This window comes from Ceratotherium simum, chromosome 15, assembly GCF_057802395.1.
Source record: "Ceratotherium simum simum isolate JZ-2026a chromosome 15, ASM5780239v1, whole genome shotgun sequence".
Taxonomy (NCBI): Eukaryota; Metazoa; Chordata; class Mammalia; order Perissodactyla; family Rhinocerotidae; genus Ceratotherium; species Ceratotherium simum.
Genome location: NC_141914.1, coordinates 63,036,110 through 63,060,918, shown reverse-complemented (window position 1 = coordinate 63,060,918; position 24,809 = coordinate 63,036,110). Strand labels below are relative to the sequence as shown.

Below are 24,809 nucleotides of genomic sequence, written 5' to 3'. Positions count from 1 at the left end.
AGTGGACCCAGTCTCTCCACGGCGGGAGCCCCACACTTTCCACCCACTCCTTCTGTATGCCCTGCCCCACTGAAGTGGGCTCAGTTGGCAGGCTGCAGAGAATCCAGTCACCAATCTATGCAGGCCCACAAGTTGCCTGAGGGCTTGTTGTTGGGTGGGGCCAGTCTCTAGGGTGGACTGCCTGCCCTGGCTAAGCTGGATTAAATCGGTGCTCTAGTGGGTGGGGCAGACCCTGGGCTAGCAGGCCCCAGGGAGAGCTCCAATGGCGTCTGTGTCAGCATGCCACACCAGGCCACAACAATGGCCGCCCCCAATGTCCCAGTCCCTGGAGAGGTCTCATCTCTCACCGAGATGCACTCAGGGCCTATCAGGTGAGTCTCTTTTCACCAAAGCACTGTGCACCTTTCTTTCTGGTGATTTTAGGTTGCTTTCTGAAACAGGTGGGTTTGCGTGTGCGCCCTTTAAGAGCTGGTTTTAATTTCTTTGTGAACCAGCTTTTCTGGGGGTACTCCCCAGTGTTTCAGTAGCAGGCAAAGTCAGATATTATGCCCCTCGTCTGGATTGTGCTGGATCCACAAAATGCCCACAGCGGGGGCGCTCCCCGGCTCAGGGCCCCACTCCTCCAGGGAGGGCTGCGTACCTTTCGGCTGCTCCTGGGCGGCTGTGAGGTGCTGTGGCTTGTGAAGACAGCGTTTTTCCTCTCCAGAAGGGAGTTTCTGCCTCTTCCACCTCAATTAGGATTGTCCGTTGTTGCAGGAGTTCCTCTTATCCAGTTTTCAGTGCTGTCTCAGGGGTAATTTTTCCAAGAGTAGTTGTAAATTGGCTGTGTCCTTGGGAGGAGGTGAGTTCAGAGTCTGCTTACGCTGCCATCTTGACTTGTCTCTTCCCTTGTATTTCTGATTGCCATTTCAGTTTGGTGGTTTTCTGTGTTGGTTTTCTCAGTTTTCTCTTATTTTGTGATTTGTGGCTCTGCTCTGATTATTTGTTTAGTGGTTGCCATGAGGTTTGTATAAAAGATCTCATGGATGAGATAGTCCATTTTCTTTCTTTCTTCTTTTTTTTTTTGGTGAGGAAGATTGGCCCTGAGCTAACATCCGATGCCAATCCTCCTCTTTGTTGCTGAGGAAGATTGGCCCTGAGCTAACATCCATGTCCATCTTTCTCCACTTTATATGAGATGCCGCCACAGCATGGCTTGACAAGCGGTGCGTCACTGCGCGCCCGGGATCTGAACCTGCAAACCCTGGGCCGCCAAAGTGGAGCTCGTGCACTTAACCACTCTCGCCACTGAGCCAGCCCCGAGATAGTCCATTTTCTTATAGCCTTTTATCTACATTAGCCTAAGCAGATTCAGTCCGTTTCCTCTTCCCCTTCTGAGTTATTGTTGTCACAAATTGTTCTTTTCTGTGTTGTGAGTTTGTGACTAAATTGAAGTGTTTTTAGTTATTTTTGATGTTTTCCTTCCTTTCGTCTTTTATAATTGTTTACTGACCTATTCTGATATAGAGCTGCAGTTTTCTGATTCTGTCTATTTATCTCCTTGTTCAAGGTTTTGTAAATGTTTCCTTTTTTGTTACAGGTAGAATGACTTCCTTCATCATTTCTTGTAGGGGATGTCTAGTGGCAATGAACTCTCTCAGCTTTTGTTAATCTGGGAAAGCTGTTATTTCTCCATCATATCTGAAGAATAGTTTCACTGAATAGAGTATTCTTCCTGAAAGTTTTTGTCTTTCAGAATTTTGAATATATCATCCCATTCTCTCCTAGCCTATAAGGTTCCTGCTGAGAAATCCACCGAAAGCCTGATAGAGGTGCCTTTGTGGGTTGTTTTCTTTTGCCTTGCTGCCCTTAATATTTTTTTCTTTGTCATTGACTTTTGCCAGTTTTACTATTACATGCCTTGGAGAAGGTCTTTTTGCATTGATATAATTAGGAGTTCTATTGGCTTCATGTGCTTATAAGTCCAGTTCCTTTCCCAGGTTTGGGAAGTTCTCAGCTGTTATTTCTTTGAATAAGTTCTGTGCTCCTTTCTCCTGCTCTTCTCCTTCTGGAATACCTATAATCCTTATGTTGCCTTTCCTAATTGAGTCGGATATTTCTCGAAGAATTTCTTCATTTTTTAAAAATCTTAGTTCTCTCTCTTCCCCCACCTGAAGCATTTCTATATTTCTTTCCTCGAAATCACTAATTCTGTCCTCCATAATGTCAGCTCTATTTTTTATGGTTTCTAGATTATTTTTTATCTCATTAATTGTGTTCTTCATATGCAGAATTTCTGTTTTTTTTTTTTTTTTTAAGAGTTTCACTCTCTTTGGTAAAGTATTCCTTCTGCTCATTAATTTTATTCCTGAGCTCATTGAACTGTCTTTCTGAGTTTTCTTGTAGCTCGTTGAGTTTTTTATGACAGCTATTTTGAGTTGTCTGCCATTTAGGTTGTAAATTTCTGTGAGTTCAGGATTGGTTTCTGGAGACTTGTCATCTTCTTTCTGCACTGCAGTGTTACTGTAGTTCTTCCTGGTGTTTGATGACGTGATCTTTTGCCAGTGCCTTTGTGGTGGTATCAGGTCACAGATTCCACCTGCCACCGCTGGGGTGGGGGCAGGAGCTGTGTTTGGTGACCCTGCCCCATCTGCTGGAAGTTGTGCCGGCAGGGCTTCTCTGCGTTCGTGCGCTGGCCGCAGCTGCTTGGCGGGTCATGCGTGCACGTGCAGGCGGGGCCTCTGTGCTCTGCCCGCGGGTCTGTCTGGTGTGGGACCACTGCACTCTGCAGGGACTGGCTGAGCTGGTGTGCCGGGGGGAGGGGTGGGGTGCTTTCTTCTGCCTGAGGGCCGGCTCTGTGCTTGCGGGCAGCGCGGCTGAGCCACTGCACTTGGTGGGGGTTCCTTCGTGGGGGTTGAACCACGCCACTTGGTGAGGAGCGTTCCCAGGGGTGGGGCCCACATGGCATGGTGGGTACTCCCACGGGCCAGGCTGCAACTCCAAAAGCGTTTGCGCAGGCCAGGCTGTCCCCCACCTCCTCTTACAGTTGCACCAGCCACTGTGTGCGGATCTGGGACCTGGATCGCTGCTACCGGGGAAGGGGATGGTTGTGCTCACCTAGTTCCACTGGCTCCTGGGGATCCAGTCCACCCACCCTCACATGCACGGCCGCGTGGATCTCTCAGACGTCCTGTTGTGCTGTGCAGGGAGTCCTCTGCTGGTCAATGAATGTCCATTTAGTTGTAACTTAAATGGGAGGGACAGTGGGCACAACTCACCCCACCATGATGCTGGCGTCACTCCTCGACATATTCTTTAAACTCTCGTCTCAGTGCTTGTGGTGCCTCCGTCTTCAGCTTCTGGGCTTCTGCGCCTCCTCAGCCCCTCAGATGCTTCTTTTTAATCGCAGCAAATGCCACAGGAACAGAGATCCTCACTGTGGAGCAACCTGGACAACAAGTGTTCTTCCAGACTGGGCATGAATCTCTTCGTCGTTTTAAAGACCACTTTATAAGACCTCTTATGTTTGATGTTTTTAAACTCCTTTAATTATACTCTACACTGTAAGAGGTTTCTGATCTCCAGTATTTTTTTAGATTAAGCTAATGGTTGAGATCAGTCATCACAATGAAGGTGTCTTCACTTCATCGTGAAGTGGCCTGCATCAGACGAGACACCTCCTAGAGCAGGGGCTGAATTCCAAACAGGGAGGTGGTGGAGAGTCACAGCGACGTGTCCAGGAAGAACTCCCCGAGTACAGCGTGATAATATAGAAGATTGTTTTAGGTGGACTACATATAAATACATTTAAAATAAAAAGTGTTTACTTTTATGGCTTCCTTCTCCATATGGCAGGTGATACCAGTGTTCTGTTTACAGTAACAGGTATAAATTTAAAGACATACTAGATAAGTAACCTTTCACCTGGCATATGGGTGTGACAAAAACCACACAGTGGCAGGCAGATGACTTAGTTTGGGAAGCACTTGCCCCATAGACCTGTTGGAAGGAGTACTGGTTATTTATCTCAAAATTCAAGCCAAGTGCGTTGTGCATGTACCGAGTTCAAGCCCCAGACTCATACTTGAGCTGCAGAGAGGTTGCCGAGACTTGAGAGCTGCACACGCTTTCACTGATTGCTTTCTGTGGTTCACGTTCCATGTTGCTTCTCCAGTTGATGCTCATTGTGCTTTAACAGGTGACTGGGTTCAGCATGATCAGGATCGGAACAGTTCGAAAAGGAGCACAGGTGGTAAGTGCTGGTAACTGGACTCACTGCTCCTTCCGTCTGCTGGGAGGTTTGTTTTGCTGTGCAGACGTGGTCTTGCGAAGGACGTGGTCTTGCGAAGGATCTGTTACATGTTCTGTAGCGCTCTCAATCATCTGAACAACCTTTGAACCTGTTTCAATTTGTTTCTACCCGAATGATGATTTAACAAGAAATTCCAGATGGGAGGTGGGTAGGAAATAAGAAACATAAGGGAAAGCCAACTTGTTGATTTTTTTTTTTTAAGGTAACAGGCGACGAAAATTGAGTAGCAGCTTACCTGATGAGGAGGCCTATGATAAAAGAATGAAGCAGGTTGACACTTCAGGTTTGTAAAAATGTCATCAGTGGTATAAATTATTTTTCCCTGGTCTCTGCCGTTGACATTCATCCCACACACACGCTGGTGGCTCGCGCTTCCTGCAGCCGCATCCCAGTTCTGCCTGTCGCCCTGGGTGCCTTTTCCCTGTGGCTCCCCAGGCCTGGGTGAGGTCCTCCTTGGTCTGCCCCAGGACTTTGCCAGCTTGACTCCCTACTCCTCCCCTTCACTCAAAGTAGAATAGGGGGTTGGGGGGAGCTCCCTTACAGGCCGTAAGGGTAGGGACCATGGTCTGTCCATCTTTACGATTCCCATCCCTCTGAGCATGGGCTCTTATGTAGAAGACAATGAGTGTTGATTGAATGGAGGAAACTGAATGTCCGCGTGAGCTCTCATTGGCTTCACAGTTGTCAGCTGCATCTGGGGTGGAGAACCTCCAGCTCAATTATTGGAGGCAAGTCTCAATTTCTTCCAATTAAATGGCAGAGACCAAGGCTCAGTAGTCGTGAAAATACAATAGAGATTTAAAACATTTAACAACAGTTCTCTGAGGACCCAGAAGATGGACTGTATAGCTCAAAATTCAAGTCCAACCAGAACTCACAAACCTCAGTTTAGAAACTCAGACTCATGAGACAAAGTCTCACAGCTTTAGGAGCCTTATGTAGCTCCCCAAGTTAACCCTTCCATCAAAGTACCTTTTCTTTTACTATTATTGTAAGGTATGAATGTCTAAAAGCAGATAAATTGTTTCTCTACCAAGTGAAATAAGATACTCTTCAGTTTCTAGAGCAGGAGGCTGTGAGGGTGACAGGTGTGTGGTTTTACTGCGTATCACTGTAGAACTGTTTAATGTTATTTTTATTAAGTGAACATCAAAATAAGTGAGACTCTGGAATTATTTTTAAGACCTAACTAAATTGGAATACATTTTTCTAGGTTTATTGAGATATAATTGACTAATAAAATTGTGTATACTTACAGTGTACAATGTGATGATTTGATATATACATTGTGAAATATTTTCCAATCAAGTTAATTAGCACATCTATCACCTCATATAGTTACCTTTTTTTTTGGTGGTGAGAATGTTAAGACCTACTCTCAGTGAATTCCAAGTATACAGTGCATTGTTGTTAGAGACAGTCACCATGCTGTACATTAGATCCTCAGACTTATTCATCTTATAACTGAGTGGGACACAATTTTATGTTAGATTGACATATAGGAAAAGTTTTTCTTGTTTCATGCAATTATTTGGCTATTTAAAATTAGCTCCAATAGCAAGTAACTAGAAATGGAATTCGAATTATTAAATAATACATAGATTAAGAATTTCCAACCTTTTTGGAGTTGACAATGTGGTATCTAAATAAATGAATCAAGGTTTACTTTTGTTTAGGTATTTTCACAACATTCTTTGAGATATTGAGTCACTACCCTGATATTTTTTTACTCAGTATATCACTGTGTTGCTTTTTAAAATATGGTCGGCACTCAGCCTTAGCAGCATCACCTTGAGACCCGCTAACATTCAGGTTCAGAGTCTGATGCAGTGGGCCTTGTGGTGGTCCTGAGAGCTTGACGATCAGTAGGTTCCCTGTGCAGTTTTCCTTGTGTCAGAAGTTATGAGAGCTAGGAGCAGCCGACCACGTGTCAGGAAACACTAGAGGGCACAGGCCATCTTTAGGGACCCTGTTCTTCAGCCTAGAAAGTAAAAGAGTGGGGAAGGGTTCAGGCACAAATGTTCGATTCACATTAATAAATGGTTGGCTGTAGTTGAGCAGAGGTGTTGTGGTTCCGGAGGAGGAGCAGGAAGTACTCTTCTTACCTCTCACTCCCTTCCAGCATCCCCTCCAGTGTAATGCTTTGAGGATCCTTACCCAGAACTCTGCAGCCAGTGAGCTTTGCTGCACCAGAGCACAGCCGGCTAAAAAATATGAAAGTAGAAAATGTAGCTTAATGATAGGGCAAACATTTTCATGAGGCCAGTGTTTTGCACTGGCAAACATATGCCCTTCCAAGATTATGACACTGTTTCTTAGGGATCAACCGATAACACAGATACCATCCCATGACTCTTCCGTGGAATGTGTTTTTTCCCGGAATGCCAGGAGGTGGTGCAGTGGAGACTGCGGTTCTGTTCTGCCACACCCTGTAGTGAGCTCTGCGGTGGCCTCTGTTTGTGGTGCTGACGTTGCATAAAGACACACAGCTGGGCAAGGGCAGAGCTGTATGCTTTTCTTTTTGCGCCACGTAAATTATTTTTGGTCTCTGATTTTTTTTTTTATTCTAGCGTAATTTGTACTGCTTTGTAAAACACTCTTATTCCCCGACTTACTGATTATCACTGTGAACATTATACCCCGGTTTAGTGTTACTATATGAAATAGTTCCCTTCAGTCCTTACAATAGTTTGGAAAGCAGGGATTTTTCGGCATTTAAACATATTTTAAAATCAGTTAAAGTTAGAATTCATGGTGTCCTTACTTATATAAGGAGACTACATTTTCATTATAAATTGTTACAAGTGCTTGAAGTGGTCAGAGGAACTGCTGAATTCCTCGTCTGCTTTCAGATGGAGTGAAGGCCAGAGCCCTGCTAACAGATGCTCAGCTGATCACCCTCGCTGGGAAGCTGGGGAAGGAGTGGAGAAAAGTCGCCGCTGCCAACCTGGAGCTGGAGACCCGAGATATTGATGATATGCAGGAGAAGAGAGAAGACGTTACGATCTGTAACTTTAAGATGCTGAAGAAGTGGCAAGAAAAGGAGCAGGGTAATGCCACAGCCCAGAATTTATACAGCTGCTTGAGAAATGCCCCAGTGGAAGTCCAGGACGTGCTGAAAGGTGAGCAGGAATTGTCTGCATTAGTCGTTGACTCGGAATCAAGCCATGTCTTTGCGATTAGCAAATTTCTGCTATGGAATGTGTTGCTTGGCTATGGATAAGCGTGGTTCAGAGAAGTATGCAGATACGGCAGTAAGCATGTGGGCTGCCATCGTCTAAGGAGAGAGGATTTGTGCGTGGAGTTGGGAAGAGTTCAAATCCCAGCCCAAGTGCCGGCCAGTTTTGTGACGAGGCAAACTCTTAACCTAACGTTATGCCTCTCTGTTCCCGTCTGTCAAATGGATGCAAAACCCTGTGTGTCCTAGGGTTGTGAGAATGAAAACAGGTAGTGCATGTAAAGCTCCAGGCCGGTAGGAAGGCTCAGTCAGGGGTGGATGTGAATGACACGATGGCACTCCACACGTGACTGGTAGCATTGAGCCTTCTGGGCCTTCTGTGGTGCTGAAGCAGTACTGGGGAAGGCCACTGGGTGGCACCCGTGAGCCTCCAGCTGAGAGAAAGGAAGGGAAACAGCAGAGCCCAGCGAGGGCTCAGGGAGTTGTTTCTAGTCTCAATCCAGAAAACCACACGGTTCCTTCCTTTGTTTTTAAGCACTTCTTTTTTTGTGGCTTGACTTAGCACATTGTTATACGCAAGGTCAAACCAACTCAAAAGTTTTATTATTCTCTGTTGTTACGGTAGTTAATAAATGTAGTGTTACTTCTCAGAAGCCTCACCAAGCCACAGAGAGGTTTCGTTTGGAATTCTATTTGGACTTTTTATTCCAAAAAAGAATGTGAAAGTGTGTTAATGCCCCAAGAGTTTATAGGAAAAGGAACAGCCCTCAGTGATCTCACAGGATGCTTCCAGCCATGGTGGGCAAGCTTTCTGAACTCCCCTGTAGACCCTGGGTGCAGGAGCCCTGAGGAAATAGAATAGCTAGTTTCAATATCAAATTGTTCCTTCTTACTCTTGGATATGTTGAAATTACGTAATGACTGAGGCCCACCTGTGGAGATCTGCTCATCTGCATACAGTTTCTGCCTGTTGACAGCAGTGGCTGCTGTGCTGTGATAGCCAGTCTCTTCCATCAAAAAGAAGCTCGGAAGATCCTTCTCACAAACCCTCCATAATAAGTTGTTATTTTGTTCTTTTGTTGTTATCTGCTCCTGGCCTTCCTAGACACTTGACTTCTGATACATTAGAACTATAAAGGGTTTGTGACATTTTTTAGCAGTGAAAGGGATCATAAAAGCTTATTTGTCCAATTCCCTCATTCAATAGGAGAAAAAAATCTTCTGTGAGTTAAAAACAAACAAAACCCCCCAAATTTACCGATATCTTATGCTCTCATGTAGCCAAAAGATCTAGTAAATTGGCTGAGTTTTGTATTTTCATCAGGGCTTTTTAGTATCTTACAGCCACAGCCTTTAAATTGCAGTGGCTTATTTTCAGCCCATGAAAACCTAACCACTTCCCGGAGTTCTTTCTTGAAGTGGACAAGTGGTTGTCTTTAAAAGCGTGGACCTTTTTCCCCAACAATGAATCCCTGAATTTGTTTGGTTCTCTGTTTTGTTAGGTTTCTTACAGGGAACGTGAAGTTTGGAAGATGAACTGAAAAAGAAGCCTCAGGAACTTTTATCTGCACAAGACCATTTCAACTGGTAGTGGGTATAGACTTGATGAGACCTTGAACTTCACCGTCTGTGAAGGCAACTCCGTTTACAGTCAGCCACTCTATAGCTCACACTGTTCAGGGGCAAAGAGAATGTAAAATATTTGGAAAACTTGAGGAGGAAAAAACTTCTATAATATCAAGATGTTTTTTGCCCCTCCTGCTCGCACTATCCCACCGTGCTCCCCACTGGTATGCTTACACAGCTGTGCAAAGGGACTCCCCTCAGCCAGTGAGAAATGTGGTCATCTTCTTTTTGGAGTCTGTGAACTATGAAATTCATATCAAGTGTTTGAAACATTTTTGGCAATTAAGTGGTGGTGTACTTAAACTTGCACCAATTTAGTCTAGCTTTTTTCATGTTGACATTAATGAAGAGAGGTTCCTATTCTTTTAGCTCCCACACAGACACACGTGCCCCCGGTACAATGTATCTGTTTATGTGGGAAGTGATTTTCATATCTCACATTGCTGACCTGTCTGGCTAGCGGTCTGTTGAACCGTTGACCCAGTCGTGTTACCTGGTCCTGGAGTGATCAGGAAGTGTAATCTCCCCCATCACGGTGTTGGCATGCCCGCTTAGGAGTGATCTCGTCTCCCTGGGAGTTCAGTTGCATCGACCATCAGGGAGCCCCTGCGAGTTTCATCAACCTTCCAAAGTCACCAGGCCAAGCACTACATTTCTTGACTTTCGCCCTGGGGTCATTTACTTTCTGGGGGGAAAATTCCACTCAGAAATAGCCTTAGCAGGACTGAGGGAAGACTGTGATCTCTTCTTGAAGAAGACTTGCCCCAGGGAATAATGGGCCCATTGACTCTTCTTAATTGGTGAAATGGTTTTTTGGGGATATATAGATATTATCACTGTCCCAGAATCATGTATGTGGTGATTAACATTTTGGATACATTTTGTTAACTTATTTGAAGAAACTAAATTACCATTTATCTTCTGTAGATGTTAGCTGGAGAGTAAAATAAATCTCAATGAATTAATCAGAGAAACACACTTTAACTATAGCTTTGCCTGTGAAGAACGAATTTACTTTATAGGGAAGAACATATTTTTAATTGCCAGGGATCCTGTGGACTTCAAATCAGTGTCACTTTATGAGATTTTTTTTAAATTGTATTATATTTTAGGAAACGTAAAATTTAAATATTCAGAAGTGTAAAATACATAAAGGACTTGAATTTTTAAATGTTTATAAGTTGTTTTCCAACGAAAAGTATAATTTCAGCGGTGCTTTGTATATACGCTGGTTTCCTAACAGTTTTCAACCTTTCTCATACTATGGGTGAAGGGAAGAAAAATAAATCTGCATTTACACAGTGCTGTGTCTTCTTTGTGTTGTTATTTACTTACAGGTTATTTTGTAAAGCGTCATATTCCTCAGTTGCTGCTATCTTGGCTGTGGGCATCAGTTGGGTCTGTACCCCGCTCTCCAGTTCCTGGGCTGCGGCCGAGCGATTGTACCCAGGCAGACGCGTTTCCCCAGGAGCTTGCTCGGCGTCAGGAGGCTCCGCCTGCCCCCGCCCTCCTCCCTGTGGGAGTGCTGTCAGATCTCCTCCCGCCTGCCCCGGCCCTTGGCGAAGGGAAGTTGTGTTTTTGTTTAAAACCAGGCTGACTCGTATTAGTCCCTTACCTGTGCATCTTGCTAACAGGATTTTTCTGCACATTTGGGACTCATTTTGTTATTTTTGTGTTGCTTTAGGGGAAAAGTTCCCTCCCCTGCTTTATCATGTGGAAGTGTGCGTATTCACTCCATTTTCTAAGGAAGCCACTGTATTTGCTGATTCTTAAATGTGGTTTCGTGAGGATGGTGGTGTTCAGCCGTTGGCCCAGCCATCTGCCGGTTGCTGGAAGTCCTTCCTGGGGTGAAGCAGTGCATTCCTTGCCAGAGGGCACAACCGCGACTGGGTGACTAGGGATTTGCTGCTGGGAGTGTCTTTTCTAGCGCACGTATCAGGGTTTGAGCCTTTCTGATAACGGCTCTACAGCTGTTGATACTAAAATAGAGGCCCTGGGTTAAATTCTGAGCATGGAGTTCTGACATTCCTTCTGCTTTTTTTTGGTGAGGAAGATCAGCCCTGAGCTAACATCTGTTGCCAATCCTCCTCTTTTTGCTGAGGAAGATTGGCCCTGGGCTAACATACATGCCCGTCTTCCTCTACTTGATATGGGACCCCTGCCACAATATGGCTTGATGAGGGGTGCATCTGTCCGCACCCGGGATCCGGGCCTGCGAACCCCGGGCCGGCAAAGCGGAGTGTGCACACTTAACCCCTACACCACCGTGCTGGTCCCTCTTGCTGCTTCTTAACTGGGACCTCCAGCGCCACCCTGTGGATTCCAGTGGCTTTAGATGTGATGTGTTCCAATCAGGATGTAAATTCCTAGTGAGACAGGCTGGAGTAATTTAGCCATCTTTGTTTTGTGGAAGTCCATTCTTGCTGTTTGCTATAACCCCTGGCATGGGGTTCATTTTTAGACAGGGGTGTGCTCTATGCATTTGTAGCAGGGTTTTGTTTTCAAACAAGTTGGGAAATCTAAAAGATGGTTTTGTTGCTTATAAAAACTTAACTGTAGGGGAGGGCTTGGACTAGTTCAGTGAATTTTTAACTTTTCCTTAGCTGTAGAAGCCATTTGTGAAAGGAAATCTTGCCTGGAACCCACACTAGGGAAGCATGTGAGAGTGGAGCTGCTCTGGGGGGTTACTAGGGAGCCTGCTGGACCCCTGACCCACGCTGTCGGGGGCGGTGTGGGACCAGTGAGGAGATGGTTGCTTGGGTCTCGACACTGTCACCCTGGAGTCTGTTGTTGAGACATCTGTTGCAGGAAGGAAACCACTTCCCAGCTCACAGCATGTGTGTTTTGTCGGCATGTTGTTTCTGAAGGTTAGTAACCACATCATCCAAACCAGAGATCTGTAAATTATTTCAATGAACAGGCTTATGAATTTTGTAGTTTCCCCCGTTATAAGCATATATAATTGTTTGGAACCAAGCAAGCATGTGCGTTTTGCAATTTTTAACTTTTTTTGTAATTGGGAATAATTTGATGTTTAAAGACTGAAGATTTTTTAGTTTCTTGCTAGATTACAAAAAGAAATGAGAAACCTGTGGGCACCCATGAAGATTTGCGTTTCTCTCTCCCACTTTTGAGTGGCAGGGCCTGAGATCACAAGTGCACAAGTGATGTGACGTTTGCTCTACTTGAGGTCCTCACGTGCAGTATGGGAGAGAGGAGACGCATAAGTCACTGTGACGACGTGTGTGTGGTCGTGATGAAAGTGTCCCTTGACCTGACGCGTCCTTAATGTGAGAGGCAAAAGGGTGCGGTAATTGCGCACAGGCTGGAAGCAGGCCGACCGGGTTGAAATCACAGCATCTGTCGTTTATTCATCGTGCAAGCTTATCCGGTCTCTTGCCTCAGTTTCCTTTCTATGAAAAGGGGAAGGCGACAGTCCTCCTCGTGGGGTGATTGGGAGGACTCTGCCTCTGTGGCGTCTCGTAAGGTCATGATGAGCATCGGCTCCCGTTGCTTCTGTAAAAGGGTGCATGAGCATATTCTCCCTGATGTCAGAGTGATGTCATAACACACTCATAATTTTAGTGTCATACTCAAAGATACGGAAATATAACTGAAGGTTTTGACTTGTTCTTACCAAATACATTTCAACCAAAAAGTGATACAAGTCAATTTTTAAAAAATGTGGTTGGGTTTTTTTTGTTGTTTAAAATAGTTTTCTCAGCTAAGACTAGTACAACAAAATACCATAAACTGGATGGCTTAAACAACAGACATTTATTTCTCAAAGTTCTGGAGGTTGGGGAGTCTGAGAACCGGGTGCTGGCAGACTTGGTGTCTGGTGGGGGCTCTCCCCCTGGTTTGCAGATGGCCCCCTGCCACTGTGTCCTCGCGTGGGGGTGGGGAGATCTCTCCGAGTCTCTTCTTATAAGGACATTTTTGCCATCTTGAGGACTCCACACTTATGACCTAACTGACCCCTAAAGGCCCCATCTCCTAATCCCGTCACGCTGAGGATCAGGGCATATGGATTCTAGGGGCACACAAATATTCAGTCCACAGAAACATTGTAGTATGCTTTGCCTTAAACTAGGAAGCCAAACTTGTGTTAGCTAGAACCAAATATTTAGTCCTGAAACAAGGCCAACACTGGTCCGGGTTGGCACGGCCAGAAGGACTCTCAACCTCCGTTGGTGCTGGCCCAGACAAAGCTGGCTTTCTTCCCTATTTGTCCCCACGTTCTCTTTCCTCCTTAGAGTGTCTAAGGCCATCTTGCGTCTCTTGAGTTGTCCAATACCTTTGAACGTCTGGCAAGACTGCTCACCAGAACTGTCCCCTTTCCTCAAAGCTCTGGGCCCTCAGTGGGGCAGCTGTCAGCTGTTTTTTGTGTTAATTCTCTGATTAAGTCATTCTCAGGTGTAAGAAACACTGTCACTGTTTTTCTTCATTTTTGAAAAAGTAACTTGTTAATCAAGTGAGTCTCTAGTAGGCTAGGACTGGAGAATATTTTTAGGGGGAGCTTGGTCTTACTAAATGACTTTGCTACTACCCACTTTTGTTCTGTGAAGGTGGGGGCCCCGCCTTTTTGCCCTCTTGTCTTACACCAGACAGCCTCCTCTACTGAGTGGCTGTGCTGCGCTGAGTGCTGTGGAGGACAGGGTGTGCTGAGGTCTTCAAGCCAACAATCTAACAATTTAAAATATCAATGCTGAGCACTGACTAGATGCCAGCCCTGCACTGTGTCCTTTACTCCTCACAATAGCACTGTGAAATAGGGGCGACAGTTTTCTGAATGTCACAGATAAAATAGTAGCAAAGAAGGTTTAAGTCATTTGGCCCAGTCGCCAAGCCCAAAGACTAATAGTAATTTTCAAAAATTGCTCACGTTTATTGTGCATGTGTTATCTGCCAGGTGCAATGTGAGTGCTTTGTATGAGCTGTTCACTTAATCCTTGTTCTGATCCCTTGAGGTCTGTGCTGGTATATTATCTTCATTTCTTAGAAGAGGAAACAGGTAGGGAGAGGTTAAAACAACTTGGTCATGTTAGACAACTTGTAGACCCAGGCTTAAAAGAAAAAAGTGGAAAACTAACCATGTAATGAAGAATGGAATCAGTTGTGAAGACTTTTTTTGGGCCAATCATGTTTTTGAAGCATACGCCATGGTAATTTCTAGAACAAAAGTAACACCTGTGTTCCTCTGTATAAACCTAATCCATAAGGTATATTATCTGCTTGCCTCTCCTGTTTCTGGGCACCGACAACCTGCCAGGCAGCGGATGCGTCGCCGTTCCCCACGTGTGGGATGGCAGCAGCTCCACAGCCCTGCCCCACTTTGCCATCAGGCTCTTCTTCCCACAGTCAAAGCTGCTGAAACCCCAAACCTTACACTTAAAGGCAAGAAACTCCTGTCTGTGCACCACTTGAAGAACATTCAAGCTTGTGCAGGAACCCTTCAAGAAAAGGAGATATGCGATGGGATCTAGTGTCCAGTGATTTCTATCTAGTAATTGTATATCAAGTGGGGTGAGAATCTAAAAAAACGAGTAAGTTTGCCACACAGATGAAGACCTGGGGTGGCCATACACATTCCCCGCACAGTCCACAGGGATAAGAACTGGGATCTGGTGAGGAGGAGTCACGTGAGGAAAGGAGGGAACTCTAAATAGTTCGTTTCTTATGGCCTTTTCATATTAAGGAGGAGTATGATTATCAGAGTACTAAAATTACATGGTATTCTGTCAGGTGACCCTTTTAAAATTCACATAGCTTAGAGAATTAAAAAGATGGAATTTACTATTTGGGTTATTAAGAGCACATCTCTTAAGCAAAAGCAAGGCAATTATCCATGTGGTTCAGGCAGAAGTTCTATATAATTTAAAGCAAATGGAGAGTTTTTCTCATAATTTAGAAACAACTTCCCCCTGATGGCCCAAAGGGTCACAAAAATTAGAATCATTTAACTAGATGGCCTCTTAATGCTGTTTTTCCCAGTTGGAGGATATTATTATGTATTTGTCTAATGCACAGTATGTTATGGGACTGTGGTTAACAGGGAAAAACATTTTTATGTATTTTACTTTTACATTCAGATGTTGAACAAAAATAATAAACTATACTCTCAAAAACCAGAACTCACTCCTTGGCCTCAGTGTTAAAGCATATCTAGTCTCACGAGGCTCTCTCTAAAATACGAGATTAAACAGACTAGGAAATGAGCAGGGATATTGTGGCATTCTTTCCAAGGTCATCTTGTTCAAATTTCATCAGAGTTTTCAGTTTTCCCACAATGTGTGTTTTAACACTAAAAGTATTCCAATTACATCAGAAAAGCATGAGAATTACTTTAATTCAATCATTTTATTTGTAGAACAACAAAGTATCTCTCAAATCCATTTGATAATAAATATTTTAATAAATATGAAATAAATAAATATAAGTTTGTTCACATGCTTTCATGAACACAAAATTATATAAATAAATATTTTAAAATAAATTATACTTGAGTGTTTGTTTCTATAAACACTTTGATACAGAAATAGCTTATAAATTCTTGCTCTTCTATTAAAGGGAAAAGAAAAACATGTTCAGTGAGGACATTTTCCCCTCCTTAGCAATTTGCTCATGAAAACTTAAAAACAACTTATCCGTGGTAAATGTGAAATATTCCTTGAAAGGAATCGTGTGGATATCACAGTGACATCCTCCACATCCTGGGATGAGTAATGCAAACAAGCATGAGAATCCTGTACCAGCTTAAGTGGCACCAGGTCAGCCACCCCCTCCCCGGTTCTTAACCCACATCCTATTAAAATTTCTTTGGTTCAAATTCTTATAAAAATGACTTTAAAGTTGGGAGAGACCTGCGCGTTTTAGGAAGAATTCAGATAACTCATCATTCTGTTGATGGTCACCGCACGGATTCTGAAGGCGTGCAGAAGGATGCAGAGCCTGATTTTAGTTTTATAAAAATCCAGGTCTTCAAGGGAGGGCTTTTGTGGCACAGTCTCACTGCTGAAATTCAGGGCCTAGGAGAATAAAGATTGAGCATGACATATATGGTATTCCAAAATTAAAACATTCATCGGTAAAAATGGGCAAAACCAATACATGTCTCAGAGCCCGCAACCCACTCCTCATTACGTCTCCTAGACCCAGCCCAAGTGGACTCCCAGCCAGATGGCAGACAGAGCCTGAAAGAAGACACACTTGTGATCTAAGCATGTGTGCCTCATTGAGCTCTGAAGACACCTTAAAGCCATTTAGAAAATCTTTGGTGGGAGCCGCACTTTAGCAAGGAGCAGTTCTGTTACAATGCTGTCTGCAGCACTAATTAATTTTCACGTGTCACATGAAGAAACCAAGTCCTTTGTAGAAGAGAGAGGTGATGGACTGCTGTTGACCAGAACTATCAGTGACAGACTTGTTTACTAGACACTCATGTGTGTCAGATAAATACACCTGGCAACAGATCCCCCAGTTTTAGCCCTTTAATTTGATAACACAACCCAAGACCTTATATTTGAACAATGATCAATACCTTCATTTGTTCCTCACAAAAAGACTAAAAGAAAGGTAGATGGGTAAAGTCATCCCATTTTACAGAGGAAAACAGAGGCACAGAGGGATAAATGGCTGATGACTGGCAGAATTGACTCCACCACCCCAATCACTTGACTGTTAACCTCAAAATGAAGTATCATTTACAGCTCTCTAGATGGTAATGTTCTTGACATTTGTGTGAAGTTCACTGCCTTTCAAACAGGAAATTTGGCACCAAAAAAAAGAATGAATGAATGAATGAAATATAAATAAATTCCTTTTCAGACAATGATTTCCGACACCATCTTTTTATCCCATGCCCTGGTCACCAAGGCACTCACCCTGCTCCTTCTTATGTGAGTATTTCTGTTTTCTATGAGCGTCATGTGCTACAGTGATTCAGAAAATTACAAAGCAAGTTCTTGTCGATGAACAACATTGGGGATGTTCCCCGGTGATAGGTCACTCTTTTATTTCATTCACATTTTAACTCAAAATGGGTCATATGCAGGCACTAGCCGCTTGTCTTCTCTTGCAATATTGCAGCTGTGCATGCTGGCCCCTGCATGCACACCCTGCAGCTTCTGGAGGTGAGAATATCAGTGGCGTGGAGGTCCTGTGATGGGGCTTACATCCTAGCTTACACTTACACGTTGTGTGACCTCACACAAGCGGCTGGCTCCCTCAGCTTTGGTTTCCTCCTTGGTACAGACCCCATACGGCTGTCGTGAGGACGACATAGGAAAATGTATGGCAATGTTTGCAGAGAGCCTGGTGCATACCAAGCGGCCGACAAGCGGAGGCTGCTTCCCTGCACGTGACGGCTCACGTGAGGCCTCTCTAGAGGCTGCCCTGCAGAACGAGGCTCTGCAGGGCCTTTACAAGGAGCATTTCGGGCCTCTCCCAGTCCAGGAAGGGCTGATCCTATACTTCTTAAGGACCCTGGCTGGCTGTCTCAGCATGAAGAAGGTGCTCCCTCGATAGGATGAAGGCCTTACCTGCATCAGCTCATCAATAGCTGCCAGCATATTCTGATCCAGAAAGATCTGCCTCTTAGGATCTATCAAAAGCTTTGCATTCATGGCCTTGAACTCCACCTGGTACATCTTCAAGTCCTCATAGATGCTGCTAAGGCACAGGGTCTGGTGATGTGACAAAATGAGAAAGGAACCTGTGAGATGGGCTGAAAACGTTTCCCCCTCATTACATTTGAGGAAAGAATTTTGTGTCTTACCATCATAAAAGAGGCCTTTCCGGAGGTCAGGCAACTCCCATTCTAGAAGAAAAAGTTATCAGACATCAATGATATGAATTCATAACATGGGCTGAAACCTTTAATTTTCTGACTTACAGTTACGAAAGAGCTCTCTCTGGAAGCCAGGCAACTCTCATTCTAGAGAAAAAGAATCACACAGCAAAGATATTAATTCTCAATATACATTTTTCTGACTTTTCTTCTCAGACATATCTTTAAAACACGTAACAAAATTTACCGTCTTAACTATTTTTAAGTGTAGAGTTCAGTAGTGTTAAGCATATTCTCACTGTTGTGAAAAAACCAATTTGTTTTATAATTTTTTTTTTCAAATCTGACTTCTGAAGTGGGACCTGTTAAAGTCCCATGATGATGGGGACCAGAAACGTGTACATTTGTGGAGGAAGATGAGGGTGAGGCAGCTCCTAACGGTATAGCATGGGTAGGGAGGGTGTGTCTTTACCGGGGTTAGCTCCAGGGGCAGGCAGGCCGCCACTGTGCTGCTCCTATCTTTGGTGATGTCCTCATGATCGATCTCTTCAGAGGTGCACGGGTACAGTTCTAGGGTTTGTCTGGCCTGTAAAAAGATCAAGAGAAACCCAGTTTATAGTATTAACAGGGCTCGTGGCTCCATGTGCTAGAGCTGGCTGCCCTTGAGCTCCATCTCTCTGACCTCTAGGGATCTGGGCTCTTCAAAAGACAAAGGAAACGGGTCATTGACCTCTCCTTCCCTCCCTCCTCTCCCTTTGCTTAGGGCATGTTTCTCTGGATGATATGCTTTTCCATTACATAAACACCATAAATCATTTCAACGGGCTGTGCTCATCAGTGTCTACACCACACTGGGACACTTGCTTCTGGTGAAAACAGGTTTTTTCTTTTGCCAAAGTGGGTGTGTTTTATGAGTATCTTCTCCAAGTATAACTTCTAAAGCGGGAACTGATAAGGTCACAACTTGGTGGATATAACAAACATCCAACCCTAAAGACAAGTGGAGATTTAATTTGCAACACACACACACACACAGATGTCATTTTATGGGCATGTTGGAAAACACTGTTAAATATAATTATGAAATTTATCTTAAGAGGTCATTGACTTCTTGACTGAAGATGGAGATCACTTTTCCATTCAACAAGCCTGATGGGTGCCAGGCACTGGGCTCGGCACGGAGCAGCATGACAAAGAATATGACTAGGCTCTGCCCCCAGGATCCCAAGATCAGCTGCAGAGACAGGCAAGCGCCCAGGTGACTAGGAGAACGTCAGCAAGGGAGAAGTGCTCGGAAGGGTGTGAAGGCTCTGAAGAGGGGCGAAGGGAAGCAAAGGCATCACCAGAGATGGGGCATCTGCATTCATAGGGTTAGAATGTTGACAGGCAGAGGAGGGAGAATTTCAGGCAGAGGGAGCTGCATGAGCCACGGATCAAGCCTTGAGAGTGCAGACCGTGTTTGGGAACAAGTAGTGAAATCCCTGTCGGTGTAGACAGAATAATGCCCACACCAGAAGACGTCCACTCCCACTCCCTGGAACCTGAGGATATGTCACGTTGCACAGCAAAGGGAATTAAGGTTGCTAATCGGCTGACTTTACAATAGGGAGGTTGTCTGGGATATCTGAGTAGGGCCAATGTGATCACAGGGTCCTTCTAGGTGGAAGAAGGGGGCAGGAGAGTCAATGTTAGACTAAGGCAGCATGAGAAAGGCTCAGCCGGCCACTGTTGGCTTTGAAGATGGACTGCGACACACACCAAGGAATGGGCACCTCTGGCAGCAGGAAAAGGCAGGAGAACGGATTCTCCCCTAGAGTCTCCAGAAAGGGATACAGCTCTGCTGACACCTTAATTTCAGCCCAGTGAGACCCATTTCAGATTTCTGACCTCCAGAGCTGTAAGATCATAAAGTCACTCAGTTTGTGGTGTCTGTTATAGCAGCCACAGGACACCGCACACTGTTCCTGCAGGTGCTCAAGCAGACCTCGGCAGCCACCGTCCTGAGCAGGCTATGCAGGGTCAGGTTTGGAAACGTGGGCCTTCTGTTGTAGTTCTTCAGATCTTTTTAAGAGAAACTGGAAATTTGGATTCTTATATGAAAGGTCCACTTTTTCAATGGCATCAAACTCAAAAATCAAAATAAATACAAAGGGCATGGGCCAGACTCTACGAATCTGTGGGCTGGATACGGCCTGTGAATTGCACACATTTGCCCCCTCTTTTTTCTGCAGGAGCTAGCTGATCTGTTCTGGCAAATTTGACAAAGGAATGATATCAAAAATATGAAACTGAGTCCTGCAATCTTTTGACCTTTAGTGCTGTACCCGTGAGTGGGAGAGTCAGCTTTGGCACATAAAGCATCTATTTAGATCAGAGTTCCTCAACTTGATCCTTATCGAGCTTTCTTCAGGAATCAGAGCACTGCCCTGCACAGCTCGCCCTTGCTGAGCCGGCTTTCTAACAAGGTTGATGGACCGCATGGAGCAATTGGCAGCACAGTGTGAAAGATTAGAAGAGAAAGAGTTCTTTAAGAAGGCCTTGTGGCATTGAGCTTATTTTAAGATATTCATAAAGCAACAAGCTAGAAAATATTCAAGAAAGATTTACTAGAGAGCAGGAAGGCAAGAGGACAGCTTTTAACACATTGATCTTTGGTCGTTGCAGCAAGGGCAGTAACTATTGGGGCACTTTAAAAGGAAAAAAACCCACTTTTTTCCCATTAAAATATGAAACCTAGAAAAGTGAATGAAGCTGTAAATAAAATTAGATAACCCTCTTCCTAGAAAACGAAGGCTGGATGTGCACTGTCACAGGTCCCCTGCAATGTGCTGTTCTGACGAGCAAGTGCGTCCGCAGACTGCAAGCTGGTGAGCCGCGTGAGGGCCAGGCCCCCTTCACCTTTACAGCCCCTGGAGCACAGAGGCTGCTCCTATTCACGGCGTCCTGGATTGACAAGGGTGTCAGAGACACAGTGTGGGCCCGACACAATTCCATCTCTGCTGGCAGGCCACCAGGAACACCATAACTACCCACTTTCCTCTGTGTAGACACAGCCAGAACGAATGCCATTATCATTTATGACCACTCCTGCTGCCTCCGAGACTCTTTAGCTAATAGTTGGGCCACTTGTCAAGTTCTGGCTCCCTCTCCTGGCAGCTCCCCACCACCTTCCACAACCCCCTGCAGTGCCTCCGGGGGGGGGGGGGGGGGGGGGGGGGAGGGCTTCCAGAAGTCCCTTCAGGGACAGGCTGCAGAGTGGGAACAAGCACACTGAGAATCTCACCTTCTGAAGGGTGTTGCTGACAGTCCTCAGCAGGTTTTGGGAGTGGTTGAGGCACTGGAACATTCCTGGGCCTGGTGTGGCTGTGGGGAGGTTCCTGGCCACACTGAGGTGGTCCAGGTGGTTCAGGAGGACCAGGATGGCTGTGAGGAGGAGGCCTGGAAGGGAAGTGAGGGCAGGTCGAGTTGGTCAGCCTGTTTTGGCCTGCCTGGACCTTCCATCCATTCTGGCCATCTCCACCCACCCACCTCTCCTGGGCACCACCTCCCTCCCCCACTGCCAGTCTTCCTTCAACACCTGAGAGATGAATCCAGTTTTCGGGAGGCAGCGCTCTAGTCTGGGGCTAAAAGCCAACTCACTGTAAGGGCCCCCTAAGGAGCTCAGACAAGGGTGATGGACTCAGATCTCACCCAGAAAAAGCCTCCATCTCTCCAGTAGAGAAACTGAGGCCAAGTGGTGAAGTGACTGGCCCAGATTCAGAGTTTTGGAAACAGTGGGGTGACACTGCCTCATCCGAAGCCAGCTGGGACCTGCCCTCTTATAGCAATAGCTGAGGACCCCTGAGCAAGAAATCTACCGCGCGGGGCCTCAGGTTCTCAGCTGTGAAGGAGCTCGAGGGGCTGTTTCAAGGTGAAAAGAGCCAATGTCCCAGTGAGCGCCCGGTAAGCTCCCTCTTTCTGCTCCGCAAGAGGTGGCTGGTGGCCTCCCGGTCTCCCCCGACCTCCTCCTCCGCGCGGCCGCCCCACCCTCCGCCCGAGCGCGGCCACTCACTGCGCGGGGGACACATGGCGAGCGGGCGCTGCGCGGACTCCGGGCTGGCCGCGGGACGCCGACGGGTGGACGCCGCAGGTGAGGGCGGTGGTGGCGAGGCCGGCCCGGGGGGTGACATTTTTATAATTGTCCCGAGGCGCGGCAGGACTTTCCCGGGACTCTGCTCTCTTGGTTGCTTTCTCTCTCTGTCTCTCTCTACATCAGCCTCTCGGTGACACGTGGAGTCCGGCCCGCGGCGCTGGGCGCTTTCGGGTTAACTCGCAGCCCGGCCGCAGGCGTCCCGGGACGGCCCCCCGCCTCCGGCCGCCCGAAGCGAAAGCGAAATCCGCGCTGAGCCGCGGCGCGGGGTCCCCGGGCAAGCCCGCCCCCTGCCCGCAGCCCTCAGTCCCCCAGCTCCCAAGCCCCGTCCCGCCGCCCGGCAGCGCTCCCTCCCGACGGAGCACCGGGCAGTGCCACCCGCTTCCCATCTCCTATCCAGGATGTGCCCTGATGGTGAGTGACCTCCCGCCCAGTTCTGAATGGGGGTGCGCAAATCATTCATTCATCATTCATCATTCACTCATTCATTCAGATGGTCCTCAGTGCTATCTGAGGACATTGTGCCAGGTGTAGGACACCCAGTGTGAACAGGTCCCTTTGGGGCACTCCTGCACCGAATCTGACTCAATGTGCTTGGTTCATGGGCGCTATATGAAACATGAAAATGGATGAAACCAGTCTGGCTATGCAATAACTACTGTCTAGAGAATCCAGTTTCTTACAATGTCCAGGAGAGAATCGTTACAATTTAGTGGGGTGGATGCACAGGGTCCTGGGAGGAGAAGCCCAGACAGAGGGCACCTCAGCAGGAGCAATGGGGGTGAGGAGGCAGCAAAGGCTCCCAGAAGCAGGGGGCCCCTGACCTGAGTATTGAAGGATGGGCAGGCATTAGATGGCTTCCAGTGGGACGCGATGCAGGTTCTAGGTAGGGGGAACAGGGATCAGAGTGCAGTCAGGGAGGGTAGAAGGAGGTGGTGATCTAGAGGTTCTGCTGTCAGGGTGTGAGGTTGGAGAAGGCAATGGGCCTCTGCCGTGAGGGTAGTAGATGCCATGCTAAGGAGTGTACATTCTGCTGAGGGTGGTGGGGAGCCTTCTAGGGTTTTAGGCAGGAGACATGGCTGGATTTGCGTGATGGGAAGATCCCTTCCACAGTAGTATGGAGGATGGATCCCAGGGATCGAGAGTGGAGTGCAGGGAGCAGTTGGGAGATGTGGCCAAGGCCGCATTCAGAATGGAGAACAGAAGGTGGGCAGGAGGGATTCTCCTGGGCTTGGTAACTCCTCAGGTGTGAGGGACAGGAAGGCGCTGAGAAGGGCTGAATGGAGGTTGTTCAGTCCCTGCACAGGGGTTACTGTAAGAGGGGAGTGAGTCTGGAGGAGATGGAGAAGTTCCATTTTGGATGTGCTGGGTTTGAGGTTCCTGTGGGACTTTTCAGTTCACTCATTTCTACCACGAGCGTTAGTCACCCTGGGTGTGTGTGAAAGGGAGGAGTGTGTTTTGTCGCCCACTCAGAGCTTCCGATGGGTGTGACTGCACTGAGGCCCCTGGACTTCACAACGGAGCTGCCTGTGCCCAGCTTTGTGCAGATGCCCCAGTCTTGGAGAGGGAAAAGCCTTTGGGGATACAGGAGAGAAGAGTGGGTGCTTCCTCCTTCTCTCCTGTGGGTCCCAATTGAAGTCGGGATGGATGAGGTCACTGTGAGCCTTGATGCCACCATGAACACTAAGCAGGGCCAACCTCTACTGAAGACGGAGTGATGAAACCCATTGGGAGAAAGCTGTTAGCTCCTGGTCTGATTCAAGCTCTCTCAGTTGTAGGCATCAGCCCCCCAGGCAGATCATCAGCTCAAGGGTGATGAGGCGCCCACCATAGGGACTTTTAGATGTGTGTAAAATGAGAGCAGTCGTTGATCTCTAAGGCTCCTTCCAATGCTGCTGTCTGTGAATTCCCCCATGGGGATAGAGACCAATGTGTTGTCAGAAACAGTTGCATCTAGTGGATTGTGTGAAGCAAATGACAGGTGCAGAGCTGTGTTATTGCCATAGGGGTTTAGGATGGAGTTAAATGTTCTTCAAGTCAGAATGAAGTCAAGTTTATCACAGCTGAGCTATTTCTCCCCTGGGAGGGCTGTCTCTTGTGAAAAAGTAATTTTTGTGGCATAAATGAGCACAGGGCCTCTCCTCAGAGTGGATTCTTGGCCACCAGACACAGTTTCTAACCTATACTTTTGTGAAACAGTTCTTTGATGTGCTGCACATACTGTAGCCAAGATAAAATGAAAACCTTCTTCTGGAATAACATTCCTTTTCTATGAGAGACATACTTTGCCCATGATCACTACTACATAGTGTCTAGTATTGTGCTGGAAGTCTTGGCCAATGCTATAAGGAAAGAAAAAGAAATGAGAGATTTAAAAATTGGACAGAAAAAGGCAAAACCGTCATTATTTACAGTTGATATACAAAAAATGCAACAAAAACAATAGACCAAATACTGGAACTAATAAGAGGATTCAACAACTTCACTGAATACAAATACCAACTTTCAAAGATCAACCAAATCTACTCTAAAATACATAAGAGCGAAAGCCCGTGAATATCTAAGCTAAACTTGTCAAGGAATAATAAAGGTGGAGGAGTAGGTCTACCAGATATAAAGACATAGTTCAAAGCAATGGTAACAAAAATAGTATTTGGCAAAGAACAGCCAAATGGGCCATTAAAACAAAATAGAGAAATTAGAGAAAGAATTGTTTTTGTGAGTATTGGGCTTAAGATACAGATGGCACCCAGATCAATGAGGAAAGCATGGATTGTTTAGTAGAAAGTGCTCACTA

General features: G+C 46.0%; 2 protein-coding genes across 4 annotated transcripts in view; one reads left to right on the top strand and one right to left on the bottom strand.

The window, feature by feature from the left end:
- Positions 1 to 10,399, top strand: part of LOC101398159 (uncharacterized) — a 51,180-nt gene extending 40,781 nt beyond the window's left edge. The window contains exons 13-16 of the mRNA XM_087440126.1: positions 4,178 to 4,231; positions 4,494 to 4,574; positions 7,144 to 7,413; positions 8,972 to 10,399. Of these exons, the coding sequence (XP_087296252.1) occupies positions 4,178 to 4,231; positions 4,494 to 4,574; positions 7,144 to 7,413; positions 8,972 to 8,991 (425 nt within the window). The 3' untranslated portion in view covers positions 8,992 to 10,399. The remainder of the gene's footprint in view (positions 1 to 4,177; positions 4,232 to 4,493; positions 4,575 to 7,143; positions 7,414 to 8,971) is intronic.
- A 5,476-nt stretch (positions 10,400 to 15,875) lies between these two features.
- On the bottom strand, positions 15,876 to 22,052 carry IL12A (interleukin 12A). Of its 3 annotated transcripts, XM_004441695.3 has the most exons (7): positions 21,935 to 22,052; positions 21,167 to 21,321; positions 18,356 to 18,469; positions 17,989 to 18,030; positions 17,872 to 17,913; positions 17,636 to 17,779; positions 15,876 to 16,123 (listed from the first exon to the last, which is right to left on the bottom strand). In XM_004441695.3, exons 1-7 carry the CDS (start codon positions 22,050 to 22,052, stop codon positions 15,968 to 15,970), a joined length of 771 nt encoding a protein of 256 aa, XP_004441752.1. In that variant the 3' UTR covers positions 15,876 to 15,967. The 3 variants fall into 3 exon arrangements, with proteins under 3 accessions (XP_004441752.1, XP_087295580.1, XP_087295581.1); XM_087439454.1 differs by lacking the exon at positions 17,989 to 18,030; XM_087439455.1 differs by lacking the exon at positions 18,356 to 18,469.
- Positions 22,053 to 24,809: the final 2,757 nt, after the last annotated feature.

Coding starts and splice junctions, on each gene's coding strand:
- IL12A (XM_004441695.3), bottom strand. CDS start 22,052: ATGTCACCCCCCGGGCCGGCCTCGCCACCACCGCCCTCACCTGCGGCG. Junction 18,470..21,166: donor TCAGCAACACCCTTCAGAAG/GTGAGATTCTCA, acceptor ATCTTTTTACAG/GCCAGACAAACCCTAGAACT. Junction 16,124..17,635: donor CTATTGATGAGCTGATGCAG/GTAAGGCCTTCA, acceptor TTATTCTCCTAG/GCCCTGAATTTCAGCAGTGA.